General features: G+C 34.6%; 1 protein-coding gene across 9 annotated transcripts in view; it reads right to left on the reverse strand.

Moving 5' to 3' along the window:
* Positions 1-12453, reverse strand: part of INPP4B (inositol polyphosphate-4-phosphatase type II B) — a 561675-nt gene that overhangs the window by 119840 nt on the left and 429382 nt on the right. For all 9 annotated transcript variants that reach the window (XM_084884243.1, XM_084884241.1, XM_084884245.1 and 6 more), the window contains 3 exons: positions 8445-8575; positions 7970-8074; positions 10-118 (listed from right to left, as the gene is read on the reverse strand). In XM_084884243.1, the coding sequence (XP_084740369.1) occupies positions 10-118; positions 7970-8074; positions 8445-8575 (345 nt within the window). The remainder of the gene's footprint in view (positions 1-9; positions 119-7969; positions 8075-8444; positions 8576-12453) is intronic.

Genomic DNA, 12453 nt, shown 5'->3' on the forward strand with positions numbered 1-12453 from the left:
ATCACTTACTTTCTTCTTTCTGTTTCAAATCTGTGGAGTAGTTTCCGAAGACCACCATTCTTAAATCCCTGAAAATGGGCAGCTGGGGCTCCCACAGTGATAACATCATAGAGGGCATCTGGAACAGGAATGGACAAGGAGATGAGCACTTTGCAAACATTTCTCTACAGCTTGCTGTTTGCACTGGAGCATACATAATGTTGGAAGTCTAAGACATTATTCTGTTTAATTTTGCAGGAATCACTATGAACTCGCATCTCAAGGGGGCGAGATGAGCTAATTTATCTTTCTAAAAGCCACCTGTGCACCTATACAAGTTATAATATATCCTTGATTTATGACTACATCTTAATTATACGCTACTGTGTAGAACAGTATGTTCTCTCATTCGTCTGTATACTTACTGAGATAACATGCTAATTGGTCTTTTGTGTATTTTATTTTATTGAGTTTTGCATCATTTAATTAGCAATCATATTGAAATTCAACAATAATGAATCTTTCCACCGAAATTTACAGAGAAAAGAAGCATTTTGGTTCAAGGCCAGAACAGTATCAGTGTATTGTAAAAAAAATCTAACTAAAGTAGTCTCTGCCTGTATATACTAAATCTTATACAATTTTAATGCATGCTTTTGCAATTTCCTCAGGTGACAGAAGAATACACAAAATGTCTCCTGATCTATTTTCCAGCAAGATATTTTGTGTGTGCTTTTTTTAGCAAATAACCATACATTTAAATTGAACCTCAATCCCTTGATCTTGAAAGCCATCAGGCTTCATACATATTAAGTTTATGGCCTTAAAACATGCCATACATTCTGATGAAAAGTATCCCCATCAGAAAGAAGACAGAGTGAATGCCCTCTTATTGGACTACATTTTATTTGAGAAACCTAATTTCATAGTAGATCCTTTTCATGTTAATTTTGGTATTGACACATTGACTGCTTTTCAGATCTCATTTACAGGGAAAAACATGAATTATTTTATTAGCTTCAGGTAAACACCATAACTTTTCCAAAGTAGTTCAATCTAAATGCACCAGTAATATCTTCCTTAACAATAAATATCTTTAAAACTCAAGGTCACAAAAAAAGCTGAATACAACTCAAACTAACCCATCAATAAAGTAAACACTAAACAATTATTTAATAGATTGCTGGAGTGATAATCTGTTGCCCTTTTTTAAAGAAGTCACCAATAAAGTAGAAGTCAGCTTACCTTAAAATAACAAAATATTAGACTTCTGTGTAATTAAAAAAAATTGCCTAGGGGTCGTTAACCCAGGACTAAGAAAAGGGTTCCAGATATAAATTTTGTAAGTGCATCTGTTCCACTTCCTGGAAAGGAATCACAGCTTTCTTAAAAGGCCATGAGCTCACCCTACTAAATAATCCTATTCCTAATGGCCTTTAGGAACATCTCTGAATGTCAGCCAGCTATTAAACTTAACTTGTTCTAAGGCTTTCAACCTGCCCTACCTCCCTGGTTTCCTGTGACAAGTATAGGCAACACATTCCTTTAAATATTCCAGACTAAAATTCTCAAGCTCTCAAGACCAGTTGCTTTCTTTCCCTCATCATTTTATCTGATCAGTTTCAACAACTCTGCTCCCCAAATTTTATTCTCTCTTATCACTGTGAACTATCTTTATTTTAATTCTAACCTTCCTCAGCTCCTGTCAGGATTATTACGGTCTCTTCAGTCTTAGCCTCCCTGCATCCACAGTGCAGATTGCTTCTCCTGTGTTGGTGGCCCAAAACTCTGCCCAAAACACAGGCTTTAATGCTTCTCATATATTTCAAAGATTAGGAGAATATTCAAATGTGTGCATGTTGTAGATGCTCAATAATTGCCAATAAACAATATTTTGAGGATGAATTGTTTGTCTAATTTGTCTTTAGATTATATAGGGAATTACTATTCTTAATTGAAGAATAAGTTTAAGTACACTATCCAGAAAAAAAAAATTGAAATCTGGAATATACTTATCTCTAGGGGAAGAAGATAACCACATATCCCTCCCTGAAACACACTCAATAAAAGAACAAGGAGAGCTTATGATTATCTACATGGAAAAGATGGAATTCAGACCCTTCATGCACACAAATCAACTCAAAAGGATTAAAGACTTCAACATGAGAACTAAAATCATAACACTTATAGAAAAAAACTTAGGGACATTTCATAATATTGGTCTATAAAATTATTTCACTAAAAACACAGGTAACAAAAACAAAAATAAACAAGTGGGACTACATCTAACTAAAAAGCTTCTGTTGGCCCTGACCAAGCGGCTCAGTTGGTTGGATTGTCATCTAGTACACCAAAAGGCTGAGTGTTTAAATCTCAGTCAGGGCACATATCTAGGTTAAGGGATTGATCACCAGTATAGGCATGTATGGGAGGCAACAGATCAATGTTTCTCTCTCACATCGATATTTCTCTCTCTCTCTCTCTCTCTCTCTCTCTCTCTCTCTCTCTCTCTCTCTCTCTCTGTAGTGAAAAAAAAAATATCCTTGGGGGAGGGTTAAAAAAAATTCAATAATGTAAAAAAACAACATAGAAAACAGGAGAACAAGAGAAAACATTTGCAAACCATATATCTCATGAGGAGTTAATCTCCAAAATATGTAAAGTACTTCTATAACTCAATACAAGGCTCTAGGAAGTCTTAATATTTTGCAATTGTTATTTGATAACTATCAGTTATTATATCACTGTATTGAAACAGTTATCTATTTTGCCTCCTTCATCTTTGAATTTCACTTGCCATTAATTATACTACAAAAATAGTAGGCAGATCTAAGTACACCATGGGATTTACTTTCTGGTCTCAGTTTAGTTAATGAAGAATGATATACACTTAAAGTACCATGTTCATTCTTGGCCAGAGCAGATGCACTCCTTTGAATTTAGTTAGAATTAAATTCAATTGATGAATTTCCTTTAAGGAAGAACAGATATTAAAAAAAGGCAATAAAAATAAAATTCTAAAATAATCTGATCAGTAATATTTCTATCATTTTAAAAACTTACCTATTTTATCCTGCTCCTTAAATTAGTTAATTTTGTGACATAAATAGCCCTTAAGTGTGTATAATAAAATCTTTCTGATTTTTTTGTATTAAGAGACAACTATAAAAATGTAGGTGAACATTTTATTTTACAAAAAATTTAAGCAAAAAGAGTTGAAGGTCCTTTTTCCTTTCTTATAAAATATAATGTGTATTTCTACCACTGATATTTTTATACCTCAAAAAATGTCCTTGGTTTTGTGAAAATTGTACAGTATACATTATAATAGGAAAGTGAAATTCAAGTTGCATTTCATCAAGCTACAGATACTAGGTTGATTTGAAATTTAATAATAGGGCTGCTTCATAGTCTTTTTAAAGCCATTTAATAATAGAAATGAGATAATAAGTCTATTTTCCCCATAAGATTTCTTTAAAATTCCTACAACTATAAAAATAGTGCTAATAAAAAATGTAGACATGCTGATCTCATTTCAAGGAACAATTTAAGCATAATCCCTGACTTCAAAAATGGCCCACAAATGACTTTGACATTATTCACAAGACCAAGGGATTTTTGAGGAAAATCTGTTTCAAAGTAGTCCAAGAAATTTGGCATCATCATGAAACATATCTAAAGGTAATTATGCTTCATTGATGAGGTGATACATGCAAACTCTTGAAACGCAGAAATCAAGAACAGCTCCTCTTAGTTGTTCCAGCTTCAGTGTAGAGATTGGAAGTCTAAGAAGCGAAGAGGTCAACTGATTAATCCATAGTTACACAGAAATGCGGGTGACATTGTACCTAACTCCAACTACAGTTTTATGATATCATATAGTATATGTTCTTTCATTTACTATTTTTCTCTTTCCTCTTTCTTTCTTCCACTCTTCCTTTTCTCCCATCCTAAATCATATTATAGATACTATAATAAGATTTATACATATAAAAGGCTCATATGCTAAGTGTCTGACCTTTCAGTAGACTGTTTGATCAGTTGCTATAACATGCACTGACCACCAGGGGGCAGATGCTCTGTTAGGCTAGCTTGCTGCTGGGGTCCAACCTATTGGGACTGGGTGAGATGAGCTGGACATGCCCTGGAGCCCTTGGGCTGTTCCTCCCTGGCCGGCTGGGCCTGATCGGTCCCATTGGGGACTGGATGAGATGCTCAGGACACTCCCTGGAACCAACTTTCTGTGGTCCCTCCTTGGCCTCTAAAAATTTCTTCTAATTAATTTCCTTTCAATGTACACAAATTGGTGCACTGAGCCTCTAGAATTACACACACACACACACACACACACACACACACATTATGTACAGTAACTTAAACATATAATATTACAATATCTCAAGAATCTGGATGTTATACTATTCACAACTGATTTTCTAATAAAATAAAATTTACTGAGATATATCAGAGTGGAAAATAGTATTCTTAATTTCAGGGTAGTTTTTTGTTATTATTGTCACTGTTCTGTAAGATCTCTATTGTGGTGGGTACTCTACTGCATTTAATTTCAATAATGAGTAAAGATGAAAATTTAACTTAATGGGTCTGGGGGCATCAGAAGTTAAATGGAGGTTATTTCACTTGTCAGTATGAGACATGACATCATTAGTTCTGCTCAGTTACTTATTTCAAGAGCTAGACATTAGCCTCAGATTTGGTAAATCTGCCTGCTATTGTTTGTAAAGCTGCCTCTCCAAATATAGCAGGCATATTAATCAAAGGTGAATGGATGTAATTTACTAATGGTAAGAAGGAAAATGAATGTAGTCTACATTCAATAACTCACCAGTGAAATACCAAGGCTTGGCCAATCTTACTTGCATCGTTACCTTACAAAATGTTGTCTGTAATTCAGCTAAACACTTAAATCAGCAACCACGGATCTTAAATAAATTAAACTGCAATTCAAAATCTGCTAAATACATGTTACATAAGTAAATAGGAGATTTGATTGACTACCATCTACAACTTTTAATTTTTATTTTGCAAGTAAGTAAAGCAAAGCTCAGAGTGGTTATTAACTTGATTACAGTCAAAGAAATTATAAGTCCCTAAAAATTCAGTCATTTTCAATTTCTACTGTAACATATAGTTGTTACAGTCTAGTCTATAACATCTAGTCTATAAAGCACCTATTTTATTTGAAATCCATAACATCTAGTCTAAAGAGCACCTATTTTATTTGAAATCCAACTTCAAATAACTTTTAAACTTATAAAAATAAATATTTTAAAACAAATATTGAATGTTATACATATTTTATACATGCAGTATACATACTAATATAATATAATACATTATGCAATAGATTTCAGTACATTCACCTTAATTCTTGGCTGTAGGAAAACTTGTTCTTTCCTAAGTTTTCTCCTTAAGTACTTTAAAGGAAGGAACCAGTCTTTCTGAAAACTATTTATTATGTTAAAATTCTCTAGTTTATAAGTTGTACCTTAGTTCTAACATCAAAATCTTGCTTTTTTCTCCACTGCTTGATTTTATTATCACATATAAAAAGTTCCTCCATATATCTTCTTATGGGTAAATTATTTTAGAAACCAACTTTATTTGGAAATAGGGTCTCTACAGATTAATCAAGTTGAAATCAGGTTCTTAGGATGAGCCCTCATCTAACATAACTGGTGTCCTTAAAGGGGAAATTTGGGCACAGAGAAGAACATAGAGGAGAACACCATGTGAAGATGGAGGATCAGTGTGATACTTTGGCAAACCAAAGGAAACCAAAGATTGCCAGGGGGAAAAAAGGACTTAGGATGAGGCAAGAAAGGATTCCCATACAGTAGTGGTCAGCAAACTCATTAGTCAACAGAGCCAAATATCAACAGTACAATGATTGAAATTTCTTTTGAGAGACAATTTTTTTAAAGTTAAACTTCTTCTAATGCCACTTCTTCAAAATAGACTTTCCCAGGTCATGGTATTTTGTGGAAGAGTCACACTCAAAGGGCCAAATCGCTGCATATCGCTCGAGAGCCCCAGTTTGCCAATTATGGACCTACAAGTTCCAGAGGGAGCTTGGCTCTGCGGACACCTTGATTTTAGACTCCTGGCTTCAAGATAGTGAGACAATAAAATTCTGTTGTTTAAGCCAACCAGTTTATGGTGCTTTGCTATGGCAGATCTAGGACACTGGTACATTTCCCAAACCAAACTAAGTAGAAGAAATTTTATTTGCTTTTCTAAATTTCTTTCATTTAGTTTCTAGTTTCTTCATGTTAAATTGGAGAAGCAGAAACTAAAGGCATTGCATTCACCTAGCCCACTCTAGTCTATTTTTCAAATAGTATCTTGGCAAAAGACAGCATAATGTAAATGGTTCTGTCATTTTTAATAAATAAAGATGATGTACAAAGCCACTTAGATAATAATTTCTCTTTGTTTGGCGGAAGTATTTTAAGGATCATCACCAAATATTTTAATGTATATTTAAATACAAGCTCCTATCGATTTGGCCATGACAAACCACCTGGTTTGGTGATACTTCTATCATCCACTCATGGCAACATCCCAGGTCACCCTTCTCTCCCATTTCATCATCCTATCCATCATCAAATACTTGCATGTGATGACGTTTCCAAAATGCCTCTGCCTCTCTAAATCATCTTCCCTCTGCATCTGGCTACCTCCTTAGATATTATTGTCTCTTTACTGATCACTTTAACAGACATGATAGAGCTGATAAACCCATTTTGTTCCAGTGATGACAAAGGCCATATATATCATGGAAACTCTTATCGTTCATTCTAGGTGTTTTACATACTCTAATTCACTTCGTTTGGAAGAGAACAACACAGGTTAGAAAGAATAAATAACTAGCTTAATAAAAACTGGTGAAGCGGCAATTCTATTCCATTCCACTCCAAAACATATAAACTTTTTACTGTATCATAAAGGCCTATTTTACTGTATCATAAAGGCCTATTCATATCAGCCATTAGAGAAAAAAATCACGTTGATTGTCAGATAGCATTTAAGTACTCTAGTTTCTTTATTACTTGTTGATACTCTGGTTTTGATTATTTTAAAACCATTATATGTTACGTTCAAATTGCTGACAGACACTCAGTAATCAAAAGTTCCTAACTGCCTTGGGCCAATCCATATAATTTTTATTTCAGTTCTTTCATTTGCCAAATTCTTGGTTAAAAGGACGGTCACCACCAAGACAAACAGCTTGAGTCCAACTTGTGGCTTTGGTTTCTCAAGGTCAGTAAATGATGAACAATGCTTGTCTTGCCTTTTTCTTTTTTTCCAATCCAAACAGTAGCATGATTGGTAGCTATTAGGAGTCATTGACACTACTTAAAGAAGCTAATATTCATTTTGCATATTCACCTGCAACTCCGTTTAGGTGCTACATTGACAAAGTAGTACTCAGAAGCATAGGAAAAACAAAAATAATAGTTCCTTTTGATAGATCCTCCCTTCATCCCCCAACTGGTGGGCAGAGTATGACCTAACCTGCGGCCTGGAAATATCTGAGTACCTAACCATGCACATTATATGGATTATGCATTGAACCACCAATCAACACCTGCCAGATACCCTAGCCCCTTGTTCCTATATGACCATATATTAAGCCACCAATCAGAGCGTGCCGAGTACACTAAGCCCCCATTCCTTCCCATTCCTCCCCTTAAAAGGTGTGCTCACCTCTGCATGTGTTACTGTTCTTCCCAAGTGAGACAGCCCCACAGGTCTCTTTCCCCTAATAAAGCCTGTAATTCTGGTTTTTGGCTCCCAACTTATTTTCTCGTCTTTTATAGTATTCAGGGTTATTATCAGCTTCAACTGTTTCATCTCTACTTCATATAAATGCTTAAATTGTAAAGTCTGCCAATAGTGGACATTTTTAAAGAAACACCCTAACATAAGTTGCCTATTTTGAAAATAATACTATATTATACCCTACCTTTCAGGTGAGGGCTGTGTACGTGCATCCTCTGCAGGTGTAGATTTATTGGAACAAATTCTAATGTTTTCTCTCCTTTGCTGCTGCTTGATTTGAAAGAGGACCCTAGGTGGAAAGAAACGTAATTATTACTAGTAAGTAAATAATGAGGACATGTGTGTGTACATTTGCTGAAAAATAAATTTGACATAAAGAACGGTTACAAAAACTTTAGAAAGAAAATATAACTGTATAATTTGCTTTTCTTCTCAGATATTTAAATTTTTTAAACTCTCAATTACCTTTAGAATAATACCATGAGGTGAAATAGTGCATTTTTTCTTTGTTATTTTTCATGCCAATATGGAATTATAAGATGCTTTAAAAAAATACTGGCTCTTCTATATCCATAATAATGTTTATTATTGTTTCCATATAACATATATGAAATGCAGCACAGGTTCAATATGTAGTTATGTAGTTATTGCTTTCACACCTGTTTCCTTGCTGAGTTCTGTCAGAATATCTTGGTACATGTTGACCATTTGATCACAGTGAGTGAGGACATTTTTCCGTAGATTGTCCCAATGAGGAGAGAGTTCACCAAGTTCTTTTAGCTCCTGGTTCCTGTTAAGAATAGGAAAGAGGACAACATTTTTATGTAAGTCCATATACATAAACTGCTTAATTAGGGTTGTTAAACCAATAAAAAATTGATTTGCCATTCCTTTGGGGAAAGCTCTATGTGCTTTTTAGGGGGGAAATAATCATTTTAACACAAAGAAACACATGAATAATTTAGGTCACACAAACATTAAACATATCAAAGAGAAAAAAGTACAGGTTAAATTCACTGATAAAAATTTCACAAAGCCTGACCGGTTGAGTGTCGACCTATGAACCAGAAAATCATGGTTCAATTCCCTACTAGGGCAAATGATCCGGTTGTGGGCTCAATCCCCAGTGCTGGTGGCGGGGGTGAGGGGGATTACAAGAGGCAGCTGATCAATGATTGATTCCCTTTTATCATTGATGTTTCTATCTCCCTCTCCTTTCCTCTCTGAAATCAATAAAAATAGATATTTAAAAATTTTTTCCCAAAGATGGCAAAGACTAGCTAATATACATAGAGACCATTCAGTTGAAAAAACCTCAACAGAAAAATGCTAAGTTCTAGGCTTTGACCATCCAAACTGAAATCAAATGAGGACAATCAGACTATGCCTGAAGGAAGCATAAGATATCCAGGTAATCTAATTTATGTAAAATATGTATATAATTTTTAAAGCCAATAAATAGAATGATCAGGTATGTTTTTATTGGTCTCAGTTTCTCCCATGAGTCCAATTTAAGTAAATGTTGCATAAGTTTTGCCCCTTCTTTATCAAAAGGAAAAGCTAATCATGCCTTTAGGTTTTAATTATTAACTTTTATCTAATTCTCTACCCTTTATCCAAGTTAATTTAAATAATCAGAATGCCTTTTCAAATTATAATGATATATGGTTTTAATATGCTGCTTGGTTAAATCTCTTATTCATTTCTGTAACCTTTTACCAACAACATTTTCATGAGGCTAATTTAACCAGCAATAATGAACCTTCTTTGCTATTTTGTCTGTGAAACATGCTAAATACCAAGCTAATAAATTCAGAAGAAGAATCTTTAACATCCTGTTAAATGCAAGAGTAATGGATGGTGTGGAAAGATGTGACTTGGTTCCAAATGTTTGTTGCTGTCTTTGTTCTGTTTCAGTGGGGATGCAGTGTAGTTTTGCTATATCTTTCATTTGAGGTCTTTATAATTTTTTGAACAATCATCTCATTCTCAACCGATCCACAGTTTAGCTGTCATCACACAGTATTTGTGGGAGAAGGAGTAATTAATCAATAGACAGTGAGAGTAAAGAAAGTTCATGACCAAAGATGAGGTCAGAGGGAAGGTTGAAGAATAGGTGAGTCAAGTTCTCTGCGTATAAGCAAGTCCCAGAGTATTTAAGTTCAAGACAAGCAACAACCACCACCAACGCAAACAAATAATCCCCCAAACTGGAGATATCCAAGTTTAGAAAGACCTGGACAATTAGGTCAAATCAAAGGATAGTATAATATATCAATTTAATTTGTAAGCTTTAGGCTGTACTTCCAATATACACTTATGATAGAAATATCAATTACATATTTCTGCTTAATAATAGATGTTTAATACTAGTAGGTTTAAAATTTATGTTGCCTCTGAATCATTATCAGAAGCAATAATTAAAAGGAGGTGATTAGGGAGATAAAGAAGGAGATAGCAAAGATCCTTACTATGGTGTGGAATCTGGAGATGGTATACACCTCCTTGCCTAAGAGAAGCCTGGAAAAGTGTAGTCAGAAAAGTTTAGTGATCTGTGGGGAATGACTTAAACTATGCTGGGATTAGTCCATAGGTTTCATTTAAATTTTACTACACTCTTCCACTATGTCAAAATTTATACACAGAAATACATAGAGAAATATGGCATTCACAGCTTTTTTGTTCTAAGAAATGGCATTGCAAAACTACACATTCTGAAAGAGACATATAACCAACATAAGATACCTTTGCATTAAAAACAGTCAAATATAAGGGAACTACAGAATAAAGGTGTCATAAACAAAGTGGAGTAATGAACAAGTTGTAAAATAAAGTGAGGCAGAGAAAGAAAGTAGCTGTAAATTTTAAAAAATTTAAATAAATTAATTAGATTAATACATTAATATAAATAAAAATAGAAGATAATTAGGTGTACCAAAATCAGAAAACTTCAATATTTCACAGGTAAAGATTCAGCCTGTGGGATATTAACTCCTTTGCACTCGGTTGTGTAATCTGTCTCTTTGGGTAGCCACTGGGGAAGCAATATCCTGGTGGAGACAGAACTTTCCTGGTTCTGGTCTGATATGACACAGGTGCCAGAGCCACTCTGGATCTTTCCATGTAGATGCCATTGGAGGCATGCTAATGCCTGGTTATAACCTTCAGGGAGGCTAATACAGCTGGTGGAGTTAGGAAATTAAGTGACAGTGGAAACAATATATGGGGATCTCCATTGAATAAGTGATAAAAAATGAAGACACACTAGAGTTGAGCCAGTATAGGAAAGCACATAAACTGGGCACCACCTTGCACAACTCCAATGCACTTGCATCATTTTCTGATATCCAGGGAGCACATTACACAACATTCCTTATATCTCCCAATAAAGAGAAGTTCAAGTACAATTCTTCAAAGTCATACTAGTTGCTCTTCCCAAAATTTAAGGAGGGGCAATAACCAAGCTACAATATCTAATACTCTAGCTGATTCTTGGGGCCTAATTAATAATAATCATCATCAATCTTCTCTACCATTCATTCCAGATTTTTTTCATATTTTACTGGCACTTCAGCTGGTCTGAGTTACTGCCTTGTGAGGTATGGGGTTAGGCCCTTAGTTGTCTTGCTCATATAGAATCCTGGTTGCTGCAATTGCCCACTCATATCTGAACTTTCCAGACATTTTTTCCTTCAGGCTGTAAAACAGCAGCCTTCTTTCCTTATGATGATAAGAATAGTATCTCTTACTGTCTTTGCTGGACCATTGTAATGAGGAATGTGTGGTAACCAGATCACTTGTGAAATCAATCATAACTTCTAGTTAAGAGGGATTATGAATTGGTCCCCTGACAGAACCACAAAAACCCATAGCCCAAGAACCAGAATTCTAACTGGAAAAGTCCAAGGTTGTAGGAAAAGGCCCACTTTTTATCTAGATGGTTTGTTTTGTCTTGCCTTGTTTAAATGTTTCAAAATAATACATGCTTTTCTTCTTCAGTAAAATAGCAAGTTATTGTATGTCACTAAGATCCTCTGAACTTTCCATAAAATGAAACACACTACTATTTAAATATATAGTTTTAAACACATACAATGGAAGAACATAAAGGAAAAGTTAAATTTAAAAAACAACCCTATGAAGAATGAAGATAAATAATTGAACACAAAATGAGTCATAGGGGAACTGAAAAATAAATATCCAAAGCTGCTATAAAGTTTTTTTTATATATAATGAATAAAACATGGCAAGAATATTAAATAGATAAATTGTTTAAAACTTTATTTTTTATACCCCTGGGAGCGTTGTGGCAGAGGGTCAAAGGGAGGATGTTGAACAAAAGGGAAGCCAAGTAACTGGACAGGCATCAGGCCTGTTTCCTCACTCAACCACCCACTAGAACAATTGGCTGCACAGGAATCTCTTTGATTTACATGGGAATTTTGTGTACAGTTTGGTTGGAGGGGGGAAGGTGTCTCTGCTGATAAAAAAATAAATTATAAAATTAAAATATAAAAAAATAAAAGCAAGTTCAGCCTCTAGTTAAAGCTTTTTAAAACAACATTTGAAAGCCTATACAAGGAGGGAATTTCAACCTGGGGAAAACGTGCTCTGAGCCTTCAGAGACTTGTCTCACTCGTCTTTTCATCCTACCACAGTTCTGTTTGA

Source organism: Pipistrellus hanaki, assembly GCF_964339955.1.
Source record: "Pipistrellus hanaki genome assembly, chromosome: 5".
Lineage (NCBI taxonomy): Eukaryota > Metazoa > Chordata > Mammalia > Chiroptera > Vespertilionidae > Pipistrellus > Pipistrellus hanaki.